General features: G+C 40.0%; 1 protein-coding gene and 1 long non-coding RNA gene across 7 annotated transcripts; one reads left to right on the plus strand and one right to left on the minus strand.

Annotated features, from left to right (window-relative positions):
• Positions 1-7,827: 7,827 nt before the first annotated feature.
• Positions 7,828-8,972, plus strand: LOC143416972 (uncharacterized). Its single transcript, XR_013097215.1, has 3 exons — positions 7,828-8,203; positions 8,290-8,407; positions 8,539-8,972. It is a non-coding gene; the product is annotated as an uncharacterized LOC143416972 (long non-coding RNA).
• Positions 8,973-11,844: 2,872 nt separating this feature from the next.
• On the minus strand, positions 11,845-21,707 carry LOC143414817 (uncharacterized). 6 transcript variants are annotated; one of them, XM_076879752.1, is made up of 4 exons: positions 21,318-21,707; positions 21,067-21,239; positions 13,588-13,923; positions 11,845-13,349 (listed from the first exon to the last, which is right to left on the minus strand). In XM_076879752.1, exons 2-4 carry the CDS (start codon positions 21,080-21,082, stop codon positions 13,093-13,095), a joined length of 609 nt encoding a protein of 202 aa, XP_076735867.1. In that variant the 5' UTR covers positions 21,083-21,239; positions 21,318-21,707; the 3' UTR covers positions 11,845-13,092. The 6 variants fall into 6 exon arrangements, with proteins under 6 accessions (XP_076735867.1, XP_076735864.1, XP_076735868.1 ...); XM_076879749.1 differs by lacking the exons at positions 21,067-21,239; positions 21,318-21,707 and adding exons at positions 15,383-15,452; positions 16,886-17,686; XM_076879753.1 differs by lacking the exons at positions 21,067-21,239; positions 21,318-21,707 and adding an exon at positions 15,383-17,685 and having other exon boundaries at positions 11,845-13,263; positions 13,309-13,349.
• Between the last annotated feature and the right edge of the window lie 256 nt (positions 21,708-21,963).

Genomic DNA, 21,963 nt, shown 5'->3' on the forward strand with positions numbered 1-21,963 from the left:
AAAAAAAGTTTGCCATTACCTGAACGTCCTCATAGAAGAGCTCATCTCACCTGTCCTTTCTACTTAACTTTATTCCATATTTTACGGCCTCAGATCACATGCCAATGAAACATCTCAGTAAAAGTAAAAATGAGACAAAAGGAAGATTTCTGCCTTTATTTCTGTCAATAATGGTGCACAAAACAGCTAAAGTGTCCAGATGTGCCGTTGCAGTGCAGGAAGGGTTCTGCATGGGAAAGAAGTTAATATTTACTCTATGAAATCATGATAACATCCACTGCTTGATGGAAAAATCTCACATTACATGGAACGTATTTTTCAGATTTAGAGATTCTCTACAAAGTGATTACATCTGCGATAGCCGTCAGATGTTTAGATAATTTTAACAAATGTGTGTCCTTATTCTTCATGAATGAAGTTTTTTGTTTTTAAACACTCTGCGGCTTTCTCTTTAATAAATGAATGGTTTCCTTTTAAAGGTGGCTGCCCCCTGTTGCCCAAACATGTGCTACACCAACACAAAGAAGCAGGAAGAAAAAGCAACATCTGTCTGTAAAAACTATTTCAACATGGGAATGATCCACTAAAGAGACAGACTCTGTCAGTCCAGAGTATTTTGTAAAACTGGCACAGAAAAGACATCTTTGCATTTGCATAGTATCTATAGAAAACCCACTCAGACATGGAGACTGAAAGTGGAGAGCATGACATGTCCACAGAGAGACCCCAACTGAGGACACTCATATCAGGATCCTTCTACCTGTGATGCTGCAAAAACCTGGAGCAGAGAGTAAGATGAATGGATCTAAACTGCCTGATCCGAATCCTGAAGGTTCCTCAAATCTGTCATGACCCGTCTGTTAAGTTCCACAAACATTTTAAAGATGGATGCAGCATGTGTGATGACACTATCTGGTTTTGGTCTCCACATTTTAGCATCAATGATGTCACCACGTTGTTGTTGTTTTTTTTTGTTTGAAAGCAGAAGTGACCATATTTGGACAGGGGTGGGTGGTAAATTATGAGCTCACGGTGCCAAGCTTAGTTGCTTAGCATGCAGATTGAACAACTTTTAGAGACAGCTTCTAGTGGACATGAGAGGAACTGCAGGTTTTGGCACTTAGGTGCAGGCTTCAGTTTACAGCTCTGCAAGTTGCTGCTGTAAATGCTGGTAAAATGTTCTGTGTAGATTTCATGATGTGGATGACTGATTTATAATAAGTTACATAATTTCATGAATATGTATATAGTTTGTGTTAAAATGTCTTTATTTGAAATGTGCATGTGTACAGTGTAAGAGTTAGTCTCTCGTGAGAATACCCTTAAGGAGAGTACACGAGACTTTTTATGGACTGCAAGGGAGCAGATGTCTCTCATGAAGCCTGTTAAGCTAAAAGTTTACTAAAAGAAAAAGCAACACAAGGACTTAAGGACCTCTTTTCAGGACAAGCAGTCAATGAGGTATTTGTCATTTGAGAAATGTTTTTATTTGTGTTTGGACTTAATATGTGTACTGTAACGTTGCTAATTGGTTTGTACTGTTGACTGTTGACCAGTTCTCACGGCGTATTGATGTAGTGGCGTATCGGCATACTGGTGATGGTGAAGCTGAGGACAGAAAGCCCAAGTAATAAACGCCCGTTTCAAAGAACCGACCTGTGTCTGTGTTGTCGTGAAGAGAGCTACAGCTGCTTTGTGAGGTAATGACAAAAACACTTTTTGCAGTCTACAGGAAAATGAATCTTGTGTCCGTCAATATGAAACAGGATTGATAAAGAAATCAAATATTTTCAGTAATGCAGTCATTAAGTTCAGTTTATCTGTGAAAAAAGAGCAGAAACACATCCCTCTGACTTATTTGAAGTGTACGTGAAGGCATCACAAAGGTTCTGCTTTTGCAGGGTTTCGGGAAAACAAGAATGTTGACACCAAGTCAAACAGAAGGAGGAAGAAGATGAAGAGGAGGAGCAATGTTTTACTTGAAGTGACAGTGAATTGATATCAGTGTTGGTCTGATATCAGTGAGCAGTAAGATGGAGGAAACGTCTCTGCTGTGTCTGTTCTGTAAGTTCACTCTGTGTTTTTCATGCCTCTGCTGTCTTTGACTGGGATGGAGATCCTATGGGCTGTTTTAAGGAGGAGGAGGAGCCCAAAAATAGGGACAGTGGGTCCCAAGAACCGCTATGTTTAGCAAGTTTGAATGTATTTCTTTGAACTGTGTCTCAGGGTTTGCTTCTGTTTTTAATTCAAAGCTGAGATTTTTGTTGAATTTTTTTGTATTTATTCTGTTCTTATTCTGATGAAATAGCACAATTCAATGCATATATACATATTTCATCATACAGTATTCATTTTCAGTCACATGACCAACTCACCACCGTTGTCCAAAACATTACTTCATTGTGACAGTCAGCAGTACTGCAGTCTTTTTCTTTATCACCTGTCCTGAGCCAAAACTACTTGGATCACCTATCCATGGAAGAAAAACAAAGATATGAAGAGAAACTATAAATTTGTTTTAAATCCGGAACCTCTCCTGGTACTAAAGAGCTGATCTGTTTCAAACTGCTGTTTCGTTTCTTGTAGAATAAATTATTTTTTTTCTTACTAATCTTTAATAGTATCGTAGTGTTTCACTGCCAAACATGTTGTACTGACCAGAACTGACCATGTTTGGATAAATGAGTAACATGCTGTGGCCAGCTAATCCTTACTAGCTCAGCTAGCATATTGCCTCTGTAACCAGGCTCAATCACTTTGCTGGCTGTTCAAAAAACATCACTTGTCTCTGTGTTGTGTAGTAAATGATGAACGAGACTTGCTTATCCTTTAGTTCTTATTAACAGTCATCAGTGGAGATTATTTTATTAAAAGTCAGACAATATACAGTGGTCATATTCTCCATATAGTGATAGCAATAATACCAATATGTAATGGTCCCAGAAAGTGTACTGTGATGCAGAGTGCTGTGATCTACAACTCACTTCAACCTTGTCCCCTGTAATCTGGCAATGTTTTAATGCTGCCAGTGGCATTTATTCACTGCTTATGAGAGAGGGCGCTATTGAGCCAATAACCCTCACAATACTGTGGTTAACCTGGCATACACTATAAACATACGACATAAACACTGTTACACGTCCATAGAAAGTGTAAGCCCAGCATACAGACGCCTGCTGGTCAGTGGTAAACAGTAAGTACATCGGCTTCATCATTCATCTCCAGATCTCACTGGTAAGGCTGTAACACAAAGAATGAAAAAACAGGCTTTACAGACAAATGATAAAATCAACACTTTCCATAATATATTCTACATTTTTAAATTGATTTTTAAAAAACATTTCTAAAAAAAAAGAAAAATGCAAACACTCCCTTCAGGTCTGGTCAGTGAAGGCATCACACAGGTGTTGATGTTGCCTTCATGTTTTGCTCTCAGTTGAGAATTTCTTCTCACTGCAGACAGTCTCCTCTTCAATTATGTCCTGATCTGTTTCAGAAACACAATCTCCTCTGAATGTGTGAAAATCTCATACTTCCTGTCACCTTTACACATTCAAATAAACGTTCTTCTTTCTTCCACTGGATGTATAATATTCACATAAACCTTGATGGTAAGAGAAAAATGAAAGCTGTATATTATTGCTTATTAGGTCTTCTTTTTCATACAGTTACATTTGATTTTCTTTTCGTGACTCATGTGTTTTATAGAGAAAAGCTTAGATTTGAGCCACAAACAATATTATATTTATATGTGCAATGGTGGAGAGCAAAGACGTTGTAATAAAGTATGGATAACTGGTTAATATACATATGTAACCCTACCTCTTTTGATAGTTTTGCTGGCTTTGCTGGTGTGTAATAAATATGTATATTTTGTGAAATTAAAGATTTTATTTATCTATTTGATTAGATTTTAATTTTTCCACTTTGTATAACCACATTTTGATGTCGAAGCAGATAGTTTGAGTCCAATGTGACATTTCCGTAGAGATGGTTTAACCCCTCTCTGCATTAAAAATGATTAAAAAGGTCAAATAAGTAACATTTTAAAATGAAAAGAACCAGTACAGGCATGATAATCACAAATAGAGTAATTAAATGTCACAAACATAGCTTGGCAAATTAAAGAGTTAAACTCTTGAGTAGCCACTTTTTTATAACATGCTGTGTGATGACAAGGGGTCCAACATGAGCCTGGAAAATGTTTTTCATTATCATAATTTTACACTGCATTTATTTCTGATGCGACATCCTGAGCGGTGTTTTATGTGGATTCATGTCTACTTACCAACTTCTTTAATCGCTACATTAAGATATATTAAAGTCCACAGAGTTTTTTAAAATGGTTGTGAGTGCCTTGAGGTAAATGTTGTCATTTGGTGCTAAATACAATAAATACATAAATAAAACTGAATTGAATGTTACTAATCTCTTTCTTGTTGATGTATTTGGGGATTTAGACCAAGACATTGAAATCAGATGAGGAATTCCCCCACACGGTCATAACTAATGGACTGACTGGACTCATAACACAGACTTGCAGGATTAAGTTCAGTGCGTTTATTTACAGTGAAGTAACAACAGAATGTGACAACAGAAGGATTTCCAGTTAGTGAATCCAAAGCTTCAGTTCAGGCAGGTCCACAGGAATTCTCTCTCTCAGTGGGTCCCAATTTCCTGCAGAGAGGGTAAGATGAGGTGAATGAGCCGAAGCATGCAAAGTTTTAGACTGAAAGAGCCGACTTCCATAACTGTTTCTGAGCCTAATAATGCAGCATCTGATGAAATCCCTCCTCCATCATAAGTAGTGGGCAACTGATCAGAGCTTTACCAGTATGTGAGTTAATGAACCCAGGTGTGCGGAGCTGAAGCACGAGAAGCAGAGGAAGAACCTGCCCTTTGAACACAGGGTGTCTCAGCCTCTTAATATGCTGGTTAGATAAGGTAGAGTGCAATGTTATTCAAGTGTAGTCCATGAAGGGAGATGAGTGAATTCATTTAAACAGGCACCTTATCAAGTGTTAAAAAAAAAAGAAAAAAAGGACAAATTCGAAATTATTGACCCACAGAAGGATGAATAAACAGAATGAAATATAAGACAAAAAGAACGCCTGTCATTTATTTTTAGAAGCCACCCATCTCACATGAGCTCTTTAAAGTTTTCTCTAATTGCTTCTCAGAAACAGATTAAATATTGAGACCTCGTCTGTCATTGCCCCTCTAAAGCTACATCCACACTAGCCCGGACAGATTTGAAAACTGTTTTCATCTGAAAACGCTCCACATCCACACTAGCATTTTCAGTTGTTTTGACAGATTTGTGCGTCAACATTGAAACAGACGAAAACTCTTACGTTCCAGTACTGCGCATGCGTGAAACGCAAGAAGATTCGACCTGCCTCATTTCTATCTGCTGTTTATTTACTTTCCGGCTCTCTGAAACGTTGCGGCAAACGGTTGAGGAAAACCACCAAGTTTTTTTAAATGGACAAACAATGAGGTGGAGTTGCTGTTGTGAGTAACGCAAAAGCAAAAAGTTGCAAAAGCGAGAATTAAAGAATTTGAAGAAAAGCTATCTGAAGCATGTACAAACTGATATTAATCTTTAATAGGGCTGTCAAACTGAGAGCAAACAAAACAACCTACTCTAAGGCTACGTTCACACTGCAGGTCTTAATGCTCAATTCCGATTTTTTGATCAAATCTGATACTACGGGTACTCTAAATGGACCTATCTTCTGTAATGAAATTACAATTACTCACAGGGTTCATACGCCTTTTTCAGGGTCAGGTCTAGGTTAAATTAAGCACCTTTGTTCCCCCTTTTGTTAAGACATAGAAAAAACGCACCACACAAAAATTCTGCAAAAGGAAACTGTCACCTTATATGCATATAGTCTATAAACTCAAAATGCACATTTCACTTAAAAATTAAGATGTGAAAATGTGAACAAATCAACTTGTTAGAGATATCCATCTCCTGTTGCTGCTGCTTCTTTCCTGTATGACACAAAAAAAATAGGACAGAGATGTTTGTTTGTTTTTTAAATTAATTCCAAATAAAACTGTTTTATTGCTAACTAGATTGCTGTCTGTATTATTGCTGAAGTCCTAACTGATCCCCTTTAAAGTGTTTGTGCTAATAACATCATGTACAGTCAGACAGGCATGGAGAACAGCACTGACTGGGAGGCTCTGAACTGATCACAAAGTTCAATTCAACCTATAAGACTTTAAGAATGCACAAGCATCTACTTAAAATCTATTTAATTTATCATCCGTGATATTATTATGTACAATTCAGTCCAAATTCGTAGACTCTGACAAATGCATACTCCTTTTCCTCCAATTTGAAGGATGGGTCGGGTGTGTCCTTGGTGGCCCACCATATTCCAGAATTCCTAGCACGGCCCAGCTAATTCCAGTTTCCGCCAATGTCAGCAGCTACTAAGTTTTAATATTACTCCAATTACTCTTTCTGAGTCACAAAATAAACTTTTAAGATATTTTTAGGCAAGAATGTAGCTGTGTAAACTTCAAATATCTGCTCGGTTTATCAAGACATCACATATTTTCAGAAGTGCTGCGACATTTTCGGAGACGTCTGTTAGCAACCAGCTCGACAGCTAGCCGGGGCAATAACAGTGAACCCCCCCCCCCCGCTGTCTCTCTGTCATCATTTTAAGTGGGGGAACTTGCACAATCGGTGGCTGACTAAATACTTTTTTGCCCCACTGTATAAGAATAATGATGTGGTGACATGAGATACTCTGTGGTCTAATGTCATCACAGAGCATCACCTCTGAATCAGAGCTCGATTGTTTCTTGGTGGGTCTCATTTACATTGTCCTCGTCACCTCTGTTGTGGAGTTGATTTGAATAAACGGACTCTGATGTAGTTCTCTGGATGTTTTTATGTAGAATAAATAACAGTAATTGTAAATATTCCAACTCAAAGGAGGATATTCATCATGTGCTGTCTATGTATCACTGCAGCTATAACGTGTTGTGCAAAGCATTCCTTTTACTTCTCGACTGATTGATGGGACTTTGTTTTCTCTTTGTTGATCTAGCTTCTTTACCTTATGATATGAAATGCACTGAGGCAACTGCTGTGGTGATTTTTTGCTATATAAATAAAATTGAAAAAAAAAAGTACTGGATCGATACTATCAAGAGCAATACTTTTTTTCTATCCTTTAAAATCAGTATGTAGCCCATTGAATTGTGTTATGTTTTTAAATGAAAATATATACTTCAAACTTTACTATGACAAATGTTTGAACCTTTTTTGTGTTGACTAACATGTCTATTTGATTTATAGCCTGTATGAGATTTAAACAGAGAAAGTTGACCCAAAGTGCATTAAAGACAGATACATTTACATTCCATATAACTGCTCTCCCTAACGTAAGCTCCCCTAATGGGTTAAAAATATCAGTATCTGCAATACTGAAACTGTATTTACTTGGAATCATTGTTCTATAATCCAAATCTATAGTATTGCACTACTCTTAACTAAAATGCTCATGTAGGCTATAACAAATTTTGGTTGCAATAAAAACTCTAAAACTCATGGACACAACTATCCAAAATTGATCCAGCTTTTTGAAGGCTACGTTTAAAAAAAATAAAAATAGCCTAGCTACATAACAGTGCAGGTAATGACTTGTTTATGTTGCATATATGGTTTGTGTCACGGCTGCCGAGGCGAGCCGTGTGGAGTTGGAAGAAGGACCCAAGATGCAAGCAGTGGATGAGATGCTAATGAGGTTTATTTACAAAGGTGTAGTGGCAGACAAGCAGTGGGGCATGACAAATTAGTGATGTGACGTTCTGTATCGAGGCTTCGGAGCGTGTGTCGAGTAATGGAGGGGGCGTTTCCGCGAAGCGCGTATCGAGGCTTGCTTCATTTATGGGAGGAGCTGAAAATGATGACGTCCGAAGCCTCGCTGCCCGGCTGTACCACGTGACTGGTTCATGAAGTGGTTCGAACTTTGCCGCGAGCTATGACAGCGATATAAACCCCTCAGACTTCATTCAAAATGTGGGTGTTTGATGGAGAGTTGTTAGTGAGAGTTTGGAGACCGTTTGGAGGTTTATGAGAGTGAGGAGAGAAAGTCAGGAGAGAATGGAGCCAGCTAAGAAGAGGAGGATGTCCTCCCCTGTGTGGGAACATTTTGATCTTATTCCTCCCAACAAGGTATGTAAATTTCTACAGAAGATGTATTTCCATAATACTGATGCTGCAATACAATTTATGTTGAGCTGTCTTGACTTTTGTACAAGGTGAAGTGTTTGCTATGTGCCAGGGAGCTGGGATATAACAGCAACACCTCATCCATGCTTAGGCACTACAGAGCTTTGCATGAGAATAAGAGGAACACCGATTGTGGAGCAAGACCAGGTGAGCCATCAAATGCAATGATAATATAGGATGCAGTAATGTTACTAAATGATATAACAATATTATACAACTGTTATAAGTTACGTGTGTGATATTTATATTTGTGCTTTGTCTTTATTGTCTTTCCTCAGGAGAACAATCTCAAATAGATGAAGACCTGGTCAGCATGGTGATTGAGGACTCCCAGCCATTTAGCATTGTGGAGGACAAAGGATTCAAAAGATTTGTTAAATCATTAAATCCTAGCTATGTTCTCCCCACTAAAAAGGTCATAAAAGCAGTGAAAATTTAGTTTTTACAGAATAAAATGTGAACAGGCAGGACTGAGGCTCAGTGTGTAGCTGTCCATACCTCAACGTTACAAAAGCACAACCACTGTCCACACCCCAACCACACCTCACCTCACAGTAAATGATCATTTCCATTTCAAGCATTTCCAAATAATCATTTCCCATACTGCCACTATAAATATACACAGTATACTGCCATCACTACAATATACATGTTTTACACACTCCTTTTGTTGTTGACATTTACAGGCTGTGTGCAAAATGCCACACTCTTCAAATTCATGCCAGCTATTATTTTTACGTCCAGTAGGTGTCCTGCTAGAGCAAATGAAGCTTCATGAAGCTTCGCGTTGGGGTGAACCAATTGGATGAAAAGCTTCAGTGCTTCATGGGGCTTCATCTGCCCATCACTAGGCATGACAAATAACTGAAGACACCTAAACTGGGAGAACTAAAATAACAGACCTGGAAGCATACGACAAAGGGATGAGACGCAGCCAAGGAACAGGACACCGTTGAACACAGGGTAAACGCAGACTGACACGGAGGAACACAGACGAACCAGCAACAGGCAGGAGAACACACAGGGCTTAAATAGACACACCAGTAATCAGGGGATGAGAGACAGGAGGGCAACACAGCTGGGAGGAATCAAAGCTGACGGGACAGGGGAAACGTAAACTGAACACACTCACATCAGACAGAGACCTTCACAATAAAACAGGAAACTCAGACACGGGGAACCAAACAAGACACAGAACTAAACAGACAGATTCACAAACAGATGGGGTGACACCATAGACAGAGACACAGACGCAGACTCAGAGGCAGACCAAACATAACACATAGAACTCAAACAATAATCATCATCATCATAATAAACTAGAAAATGATAACAAACTAAAAGCGCTGGGTAACCGACCCAGGACCATGACAGTTTGTAAACTTACAGTCTGTATAGCAGGATGCAGACAGACAGCAGAGAGACGCAAACCTCCCAGCACCCTCTTAGTTAGGACATCAATGCGCTCACTAAGTGTATCGGTGATTACATAACCTTCTGCACTGACTCTATTGCCCCAACTCAGACTTTCCATTGTTACCCAATAGAGCACATCCCCACTGATTTAGCTGTAGTAAGCCTGCACACTCTTTGTCCCTCTCTCCACATTGCACTATGGGCTCCTGTGAATGTCATTGCACCTCTTTCCCACCTATCCCTTTCTTTGATAAACTCTTCATAATGAGCGTGAGTCTACAGAAGGTCCCAGTGCTGTCCAAGACATTTTGCATTGTTCCTGTACCAAAGACACCACATCCCATTCGCCCCCAGGATCTCCCAGGATCAGGTTACCCACCATCGGGAAGCCTAGCATTAACTTTCATTGAGTGGAAAAAAGTTAGTGTTTATCATCCAGCTTCACTGTTTATATTATGCTAACATAGCTGTGTCGCTAGAGATCACGTAGCACATCATTATATACCAGCCAAACTTCAGTAACTCTACAAACGTCACTGCTGTTTAGTTTCTTTTCTTCATTTATGTCGGAAGTGATAGCAGAGCTGTACGTCTCAATTTGTTTCAGAAATCTCTCAGTCAGGACATGCTATATTATATTTAGGTGGAAACTAGTGAGCTAACTTCCTGCTAACTTCTAACTCCGTTACATTTAATAAATTCTGTTTCCATGGATGCCTGGATGTTAAACTTAATTGTTACACCTGGTAAAGCAGCAACACTGATCATTTTAATACAGATGAAATAATTTAGACATTATTTAGAGAGTTGAAATTAGAGTTTTTCAACTCTCAGTGATGCCGCATTTCTCGTTTGACTTTGGGACCTGCACCAGAGTTTGGGCTCAGACACGGCTAATGACATCAGATTTAAAGACCGGATAGTGAGGCCAAACTGGGATCCCCTCAGTTCGCTTACCAGCACTACCTTGGAGTTGAGGACAACCACCTACACATCTGGATGCCTCTCTCGTGTCCTGGATTGTTGATTACTGACAGAAAGATCACAATATGTGCATCTTCAACATTTTGTGTCTAACAAGGCGATCAGCAAAACAGGGGTACCACAAGGGACCGTCCTCTTCCCTTTGTCATTCACAGTCTACACCACAGACTTCAGCCACTGCACAGAGACCTGCCATCTTCAGACGTTTCCTGATAACGCTGTGTAAGTTGGCCCCCCACCTTCTTCACATCAAACAAAATTAATGTCAAACGTTTGTGCTGCAAAAGTTTTTGTTTGTGCCTCTATCATTTTAAAGATACTAATATAAGTTTCTAGAGGTCATCCAAGGTCAATCAACCCCTTTTTTAGCTGTGAAAAGGTTGTGAAAAATAAACCAGTGCTGGATTTTTTTTTATCATGGCCACACTCTTAAAAATAAAAAATTAGGTTAACATATAACAGTCAAAATAAACTATGCATTCTGTTTTATGTTTTCTTTACTCACATCAATAAAATGGGTTAAAAACACCACTGCACTCCACGGGAAGAGCGAGAGTCGGCTTTATTCTCCGAGGCAGCTGGGCTCTTTTAACATCTGTTGGACAGTGCCCAGGATTTTCTATGAATCTGTTGTGGCCAGTGGCATCCTCTTTGCTGTTGCATGCTGGGGCAGCAGGTTGAGATTTGCAGATGAAAAGAAACTCAATAGACTGACCCACAAGGCCAGAAAGTTGTCAGGAGCTGGACTCTCTTAACGTAGAGACAGAGAGGTGGATGTTGTCCAAGGTAAGGACAATACCTCCCACCCACTCAATGACATGCTGGCCAGTCACAGGAGCACGTTCAGTGAGAGACTGAGATTACTGATAATGTACGAATGAACGACACGGAAAATCCTTTCTACCTGTGGATATGTTTCAGTAGAACTCTTCCATCTAATGTACAGGACACATTCCGATAGCTCTACACCCTTGATATTTGCACATCCCCTTTTGAGAGAATTAAGTTTTAAAGTTTGGTAAGAGGAGTACTAGAGGGTAATGGTCTTCAGGTGCTGCAACTCTGGCCCTTTAGATAGAGAGAGCAGGTTGGGTTATCTGTTCCACAATTATTTAAATTAAACAATCATCAATGGAGCTGTGATATAAGGATTCCTGGTGCTCACAAGTACAACAACAAAGCCAGAAATTCAAAAAGACGTTTATCCATGCAATCAGTACCTACCTAGCTTACATTTTCAAGTTATCAACAATAACTCTGGATTATGGACAAAGCCAAAATGGACTTTTTGAGTAAGAATGTCATAAAGTTTTTATGTGTCAGTTAGAATGGTTATTTTCTTTGTTCCCTGATTAGACTAGAACAATTAAATAAATATATAAAAAATACATATGGTGATTGTACAGGGTTCAGGATGGGGTAAACCCTCATGAACAACAGTAACATCCTGTAATAGAGTCACAGAAACAATTTTTAGCTGATAAATCCAGTGATCGCTGCCTCTGTCCTCATTCAGATTAGTATATTTTATTACAAAAATAATGAACTCTTACCTAACAGACTTCAGTGTCTGTAAACACCCACACTTGTGTAGATTAGAGATCCGATATCAATTGTACGATATAGGACATTAGAAAGTCTGACTTGACAGGAGGATTCAAAGAAAACCTGCCTCCTTCTCTACCGTGTCTCCTTCATCCATCCTCAAAATTAAAGCCTGTCTGCTGTGAGAGACTGAACCAGCAGAGTTCACATTAAATGGTCACACTTATGGCTATATAGCATCACACAGACTCTGACATTTTAAAAAAAGTCAAATACATCAGAAAAAAAACAAATATTTACTTCAATCATTAACACAATTAGACAACATGTAAAAACAAATAATTTGATTAAAAAAAACAAATTCCATATATTAGCATGTTTTTAGCATCTTAAATACTGCACAACAGATTTCATGATTAGATGTCTCCATAAATAAATACATGTTCAAATGTCCACCTTTGCACAGGTATAAAAACAGGTTCATTCTCTGTTGACAGTTTCTTACTTTATACAAACTCTACAGGGGTGATTTTTTTAACATCCACCTGGATGCTGGAGATAAACTTATCAACCCACACATGGAGGCTTTAAAATGTGGAGTCTAGCCAAAGGTTGGTGTCACCGTGTCCAAGTCCTTCATTTATACAGTTTATAATTATACCAGGAAAGTGAAGCTCTCGCCACGACCTGAGCATGTGTTTTATCCACACTAAAAGTTGAAGTTACAGGAACTCTGAGATGTGTCCATCCTGCTGCTGTGGTCATCATCTTAATGACAGGATGACGCTGTGGGAAACTCTGGTTTGTCTGATGTTCAGGGGTCCAAACCCAGAGTGCAGTTCATGTATTCATGAAAAAATAAAATAATCTGTCTCCGTCTCTTTCCGTTACACGGAGTTAAAGGAAAAAATGGTTTGCTTCAGACAAACATCTTGATCAGCAGGAAGGTCATGAGAATTCTTCTCCTTGCATGTAACGAATTTATAAATTATCCCAGCAATGACTGCAAAGAGCAACAAAGTACAAACTGTCAGTCCAACTTTGAGTCCGACAGATTGATCCTCCTTCCCTCCATCCTCCTTCCCTCCATCCTCCTTCCCTCCATCCTCCTTCCCTCCATCCTCTGTGTGTCCTCCTGTCTGACCTGCAGGTGAGAAACAGGTGTGAGGTGTCAGCTGTCAGGTAGGTGATGAGTGAAGAACAGAACAGAATCCATTTCCTCTTCAAACTGCTGTCAGACATTATCTACTGCACTCTGATCACATCACTCAGACCAGCTGCTTTCTACAAAGTCTCATCAACAACATCTTTAGAAACAAACATCAACAACCAGGAAGCAGCTTCACCTCTGATCACACACACACTCAACTCTGCTCACTCACCTGGAGGATCAACAACAGTCAGGCTGATGTTGCTAAGTGATTTCCACGAGACTGTTTCGTCCTCGAAGACAAGACACTCGTATGTTCCAGTGTTACTCCTCGTCACATTCTTAAGGGTCAAAGACAGGTCTCCATATTTCATCTGTCTGTCCTGCAGATCCACCCAGTTCTTAAACGATGGATGTTGCCCTTGTGGCTGAGGTTGCCCTCTGCGGTTCAAATAGACATATTCTTCCCCCAGGTCAGCTTTGCGCCACTTTACACCTATCAAGTTGTTGTGTGGAGCTTGACATGGCAGAGTGACGTCCTTTCCAGATTCAGCTGTCTTCGTCTGGACTAAAAAAGGAAACAGAGAAGAGTTTACACATTACATGAATCCCTTCCCTCCATCCTCTGTGTGTCCTCCTGTCTGACCTGCAGGTGAGAAACAGGTGTGAGGTGTCAGCTGTCAGGTAGGTGATGAGTGAAGAACAGAACAGAATCCATTTCCTCTTCAAACTGCTGTCAGACATTATCTACTGCACTCTGATCACAACACCCCGGCTAGCTATCGAGCTGGTGGGTAAAATATGTCTCCGAAAACGTCGGAGTGCTTTTGCAAATATGTGATGTCTTTAAAAACCGAGCAGATATTTGAACTTTACACAGCTACATTCTCGCCTGAAAATATGTTAAAAGTTTGTTTTGTGACGCAGAAAGAGTAATAAGAGTAATATTAAAACTAAGTAGCTGCCGCCATTGTTCGAAACTGGAATAGGCTGGGCTGCGCTATGAATTCTGGGATAGGTTGGGCCACGAACAATACACCCGACCCATCCTTCAAATCCGGAGAAATGAAGGACCCATTTCTGGGCCGCATTTGTCGGAGTCTTCGAAATTGGACAGCCTTCGTCGTGTCGCATTGATGTAATGCGGCCTCAGGAGGATGTGGTTCCTGTATTTGGACACAGCTAGGATACTGGACACAGCTTCTTCTTCTTCTTCGAGGTTTAACGGCAGCTGGCATCCTTGTACATGCAGTGCTGCCATCTTCTGTTTCAGTCCGTTATTACACTCTTAAATCCTACTTATTCCAGCGTCTTTTGGGATCTTACAAAGCTGCAAACGACTATTAAATTAGTCGTCGACGATTTTGATAGTCAACGTAATCGTGACTAGTCGACTAATCGTGGCAGCCCTAGTTTCATTTTAATAGACAACTTTTGTACACAAACGTCAACTCGACACCCACTTGAGATATAAACACATAGATCCTGCATCGAGCTTGTAAGATGTTCAGGGTGTCAGACTGTGGGATGCAATTTTTTCATTCAATGAGGAAAGATTCTAAAAGAAAACATGGCAATACAATTGAAACATGGCAAAAACAGGTAATTTTCTACAGGTGACACTAAGTTAAACTATAGCTTAATGAACAATGTTTTAATTATAATATATCATATATACAGTATGTTTAGTTTTTATTTAAAAGTGCATCATAAATACACTTATAACATCTGTAAGCACACTTCTGGTTAATAATGCAGCAAGTTATTATTGGCTCTCTCTGTCTGGACAAATTAATTTGAGTTAAGGGTATAAACTCACACAGTCATCTTCATCCGGGTTACCACACACACAAAATAGATTAAGCCTTGCCACACTCGTCTATACAACTCCTCATTCAACAATCATTTTCAGTGAGCCAGCAGATCACACACAAGTTACAGTACGAGCATAAGTGCTAACAATATGTCATTGTTTTACAAAAAAACCCAAACTACTCACCCATGACACCTTCATGTTTCACACCCACCATTGGCTTCAATGCCCAAATCCCAAGTCCTGGGGGGTGTACTCATCCTCCTGTCTGCTCTCCTTCCGCTCTGGAGCACCAGTTTTTTGTTTGTTTGTTTTTTGGTTGACAAATCCAAAGAAAACAAAAAACCCTTCAAAATGAAAATATTTTTCTTCTACTTAGTGTGTCCCTAACACTCATTTTCCTCAGAGCTCCTCTTTTGCAGAGTTGGTTCAAGTGATGTATTTCCCAAAAACATTTCAAAAATGCCTTTTTAATCAGTGGAGTGTAAACTCCCCAAGTAAATATTGCAGTTTGATATTTGGACGTGTCAGTAGAACTCATGTGGCACCTAGTTTACTGGAATTCTGCGAATACGAGCATCCAGTGTGACGTTGTAGAGGCGGCCCTCCTACTTTTTCGGCCGTGGGGGGATTTGATACACTACAATGCATCAGTCGCGTCATCTCTATTCACTCCAATGGATCAGTTTTGTTTTTTGTTTTGTTACAGCGATGGCAGACGGAGCACAAGAGAGAGGCTTTTATTATGGATTTCAAAATCTTATCTGGTTTTCTTATTCAGTTCAATTTCATTTATATATCGCCAAATCACAACAATAGTCGCCTTAGGGCGAGCCCCCATATGGCTAAGAAAATGTCTGGAGGCGGCCCTGTTTGCAAGCATATTTGTGCCTGCGTCTTTTTTACCTTATAAAAACATCTGAACAAAATTAAAGAAATGTTATATATTGGCACTCTTGAAAGGCGTTTTTTGTATGTCTATTAAAGTTATTAGCAGAAAATTGATTGCAGCTTCTCCCTTTTGACAGGAACGTTGTTTGTGGCTCAATGTTTGACAAGTAAGCGCCGCAGGGAACAATCTCAAGTCTTCATGTTTAAACTCGCGACTCTCCCAATCAACAGCTCCCAAACCTCCGACCAACGCGCCATCTACGATGACCTGACGTCGCCACAACTTTAAGATTTTGGAAAAAATTTTAACCAATAAAAGGCTTCAAATACTTAATCACACAAAATGACGTTTTCACAGTCAGCGGGGGTGATTTGTTTTGGAGTGTTCAGTGATGTTATGAATAACAGAACACGGTTCGGCGCCGAGGCGAAATCTCACCGGCGAAAGTGGACGCGGTGGCGACGACAACGAGCATCAGAATCCAGCAGGGCCACGAAAACGTTACAACAGCCATTTGCGCTTAACCTAAAACAGCAAAGAATGAGGAGGGAATAGACGCAGGGTTAAAGTCACGGAGTCCAGTTAGTTTACGTACACAGTAAAGATTTACTGAAATATCCGTTTGTTTACCGTCGTTTTAAACTACGGCAGAAAATGATGTGACGTTGCTGTACCAGCTCGTACCGTGAACCCGTTTAAACGTTAGCGCTTTACAGATTAATGGTGAATAACACGGTAAACATCGACGGTCACGTTCAATGTGTCAGTAAAAACAGAGACGCCGGTAAACGTTTCTCTTTTAAAGGTTTTCCGTCAGTTACTCACGAGCTCTCAGCCACGTACAGCCAACACGACCACGGTGGAAACTACTCTGAATGAGCGCACCGGATCCGGTGAAGCTTCTTTACCGGCTCCAGAACTTTCTGGAGTTTTCCAGACCAGCGGAGGAGCCGAGAGTTCTGCTAGATACATTAACCGACATTTGTTTATTCGTTTAGATTTTTAAGGTTCCGAAATTACATTAAAGTAAACATGGTTCGTTTAAATAGCTGATTGATGTCGTTCTTTTTTTCCCAATAAAAAGCTAAACTAATCACGCGGAAATGGTTCAGGAAGTCTGTGGGCGGTTCCCGTTCGAATAGGAAGTAAACAAACCGCTGTTTTTTCCTCTTCAAACTTTAGTTATAAAACACGCCGCCCCCAAAACAAACAAAACGAACTAGAAAGCACTTACAGAAAGGTACCGCACTAAGAGGATCACTTATAAGTAAAAAAAAAACAAAAAACAATTCTACCAAAATATGTAATTTACATAGACAGGGAAGAGTTTCATCCATCCATCCATTCGCTTCCGCTTATCCTTTTCAGGGTCGCGGGGGGCGCTGGAGCCTATCCCAGCTGTCATAGGGCGAAAGGCGGGGTACACCCTGGACAGGTCGCCAGTCTGTCGCAGGGCCAACATACAGGGACAGACAACCATTCACATTCACACCTAGTGATCCAATTATCCAGTTATCCAATTAACCTATCCCCATAAGCTGCATGTCTTTGGACGGTGGGAGGAAGCCGGAGTACCCGGAGAGAACCCACGCAAACACGGGGAGAACATGCAAACTCCACACAGAAAGACCCCGGCCTGATGGTGGATATGTATATCCATATATGTATATGTATGTATGTATATATATATACACATATATACATATATGTATATGTATGTGTATATATATATATATATTAGGGGTGCAACGATACAGAAAATTCACGGTTCGGTTCGGTTCGATACTTTGGTGTCACGGTTCGATATTTTTTCGATACAAAAAAAAATGTTCATGCCTTTTTAATTTGTCATTTATTAAAATTATAAATATATATTTTAACACAAAAGTACAGTTTTTAAATTTAACCCTAACCCTTGTGCGTGTTTTTTATTTTGACAGCGAATACGCACCTGTGGACCACTTATATGCAGCCCTGGTTATTTAGCTCATCATATTGCAGCCACAGAAATTCTTTTGTCCATGAAACCATAAAGCTTATAAAAAACCATACAAAACCATATATATATATATATATATATATATATATATATATATATATATATATATATATATATATATATATATATACACATACATATACATATATGTATATGTATATGTATGTATATCTTGTTGGGTCTGTATAACTGCTAACTGCAATTCCTTCCTCTGCTTCGCTTTCCCTGTTTTACCTGCTACACTTACAGCTATTCTTTCTACCAGCATTTTACACTTAACTTCCACTAATGTCCTTTCAAATCCACATTTCTTACGCCAACAACCTACATACTGCGTGCTGCCTGGTAAAAATTTCTCCATAAATTTTACATCTCCTTCTAAGGCAGACTTACACATTTTATTCTCCATTACAAGACAACAATCAGCCACACTCACGCAGACCACGTCTGGCCCGCACACACACAACATAGGCCTATCGCTTGCGTCTGCACGCACAGCTAGCGCTCTCTGTTGAAAACTCTCCAACGCCCCAAATGACGGAGATTCCGGACTCCTTCACGGCGGAGACGCCGAACCTAGGTTATCTCCACGCCCCAAATGGCGGAGAAGTCTCTACGCCCCACACGGCGGAGAAGCCTGCGTCTCTCTCATGCGGCTAGCGCGCTCCCGTACCTGCGGTCAACGCAGGGTCACGTAGCCGCTCTCTAAGGCCTTCTGTACTCACTGTTTGTTTACGTTCATGGGAAGAGTCTCTGGATCCCGTCAATCGTCACCCATCCCGAGGGGAGGTCAGGCGCAAACTTCCCGGCCTGGTGACAAGCCAAAAACACCAGGGCTTTACGTCAATCATCCCAGACGTTGCGGTGGCGTCCTCTCCCTCTCCTCGGTGGATGCAATGTGTTAGGCTCCGGCTCCAAAGGACCAAATAAATGTTGGGTCTGTGTTTCCACAAACCCCGCTGATTCTAGAGACTTATTCATCATGAAGAAAACAAGACAGTCGATCGATCCATTACTTGCGCAAGGGAGGCCTCGTCTGTGTCCAGCACGACAAAGAACCCCATGATGGCCTCCTCTCGCTGCCTTTTATTGACAAACTTCAAACAATAGTTTACAAAACACCTTCCCTTGCAACTCCCTTTGGTTACAAAGACAAGGCACTGTATGTAAATGTATATGTGTGAACTTCTGTAAGAGTGTGTGTGTGTGTGTGTGTGTCAGACCTCCTGCTGACCAAAGGGTCATAAACCCAGAAAGTTTACATCAAAAGAAACAGATCTTTCAGATAGGATGTATCTACAATAAAACCTCCCCCAGCACAAAGTGGCTGGAGAGGTGGTCAGGATCAAAGGGATGGCTTTGATCCTACTGCTTAAACTAAGACTGTACAAATTTAAGAAACACAATGGCAACATTCAACAATTAGACTTAACAAGGCCTCTGGAGAACTTCAAGACATGTTGAGGAGCTAATTTAGCCATTTAAATCTAATAATAAACTAATAATAATAATAATAAATTTAAAACAGCTGTGATGGATCAAGGACACATCTAAAACCTGCAGGACACTGGCTCTCGAGGCCTGGAGTTCCCTACCCCTGGTTCAGAGAGATTCAGATCAACATAATGAACCCTCACTTTACAATATCACAGGCTTTACTGTGATATATGAAACACGTGCAGAGTCTCAGCCTATCCTACCTGCTTCCTGTCACAGAAAATGATTTCTAATAATAATAATTACTAATTTAAGAAAATACTTGTTCTATTAAATTGATTGACAGTGCTCACACATGTTCACTACAGTTCTTGTTTTGAACCACTAGATGTCAATAAACCTTCATTTTTATGGTGTGAAGAATGAAACTATATTCCTGATGTTTCACAGTTTAACATTTTTTCATATTTCAGACTTCCTGCAAGTATTTCACAATAAAAAAAAAACAACTTTTCACACTTTTTTCAATTTGAAGGGCTAAAACACTTTCCATGTGAAATGATGCAGAAAAGTCTTTTTTTTTTAGCCATAAAAAGAAAACAGAATTATTATACTATTATTCAACTTCTATGGATTTCTCATTCATTATTCTGCCATAGCTCAGCCTAGTAGTATTCACCTGTAGTAATAACTTATTGATTTATAAATAATAAATCAATAAATAATAAATTGAAATTCATTTCAATTTTATTAATGCATAGCCAAATCACTACAACTAGGGATGGGTATTGATAAGATTTTAACGATTCCGATTCCATTTTCGATTCTGTTTAACGATTCGATTCTTTATCGATTTTCTTATCGATTCTTTTTTTTTTTTTTAAAAAGGAGAACACTAAGGTCGATTAGCTCAGAGCTTTGTTTTATATCTTCTCTTTGAACAAGATAGAAATTTAGGAGTAACATGGCCTTACAAACCCAACAGTGAGATCTTGAGAGATCCAGCCTACGGCTCTTCAATGGGGTGTCACAGGGTCCCCAGGAAAAAAAATTGTAAATGTAAAATAATAAAATAAATATTCTTGTGAGACATATCACATATTGACGGGGTCGGGTTATGTTAAAAAGTATAAATTGTTATACTTTGTTCATTGGTTCAAAGGTACCCCACACTTCTTTTTTTGTTTGCTTGTTTGTTCTGGTGTATTTTTCATTTGAACTGTTACTCTGCCAGAGTACTCATATTTACAAGATGGCATTGAACGCCCCATTGGTGTATCAGGAAAACTATTTTGTACGTATGTTCCTTGAAGGGGATTGAAGTCGTTCTTTTTTCCACCGCAGCGAAGGGCTAGGAGTAGGAGAGGAGCTGCTGTATGTTTTTGTTATCGAATCGATCTGATTGTGAAATAAAGCATATGCAGTGAGAAAGCAACTCCAGGAGTCATCCCTGCCTTAAAGCTGCAACATTCTTCTGTAGCAATAACAAAGTATAACATAAATTGTTCTGTGGCAATTACACAAGAATATCCAGTAATGTCCCTGCCCACAATTAAACACATTCACTTACCAAAAATCGGGGGCATCTGCTGTAGCAAATGGGTGCAAGCCTTTTACCACAAACTTAGTCACTGTTCGGTGACATTAGTCTATCCTGGCCTGAAAGGAGACGCTACCGGTAGACTGCAGCGAGAACTGCCAGCATCTGAGCCAGACTCTGTCTGTCTCTCTCATCATGGTCACCTACATGTACAGTAATGGCAGGTCTTGTAATAAGGCAGATTGCGCTAACTTAATATGCACTGTTAGTTGATTATTTACCTGCCGCATTAACGGGAGAGGACGTGCAAACGTTAGCGCTGCTGCTGGGTTGAGAGTCACGAGTCCGGAGCGGAATTAAAAACGCGTGTCATCGCGTGTTTTGTGAGCAAATGCTTTTGCATATTCGTAGTGTTTCCTCCCTTAAATGAAATATCTACTTTGCAAGTTGCCCTGTTGTCATCGGTTCTCATAAAGTATAATCAAACTTTTGAGCGTTTGAGCCGCTTAGGCGCCGTGTTTCCTGCCAGGTAAATGACGCTCCGCAACGTGGTGACGTCATTCGGGGCGACTGGAATCGATAAGGGAATCGTTTGCAAAAATGGCAAACGATTCCAAGGAATTGAAACAGTGGGAACCGGTTCTCAACAAGAACCGGTTTTCGATACCCATCCCTAACTACAACAGTTGCCTCAAGGTGCTTTATGTTGTAAAGTAAAGACCGAACAATAATACAACCCAGCCCAACCCCCTGTGAGCAAGCACTTGGCAACAGTGGGAAGAAAAAACTAGCTTTTAACAGGAAGAAATACCTGACAGATTCACACTCAGTGGCAGCTATTTCGTGTGACTGGTTGGGGGTGAGGGGAGGGAAACAGGACAAAGACACACAGTTATTAGATGCTGCTTCAGCCAGTCAGAGAATCCC

Source organism: Maylandia zebra, linkage group LG3 (assembly GCF_041146795.1).
Source record: "Maylandia zebra isolate NMK-2024a linkage group LG3, Mzebra_GT3a, whole genome shotgun sequence".
Taxonomy (NCBI): Eukaryota; Metazoa; Chordata; class Actinopteri; order Cichliformes; family Cichlidae; genus Maylandia; species Maylandia zebra.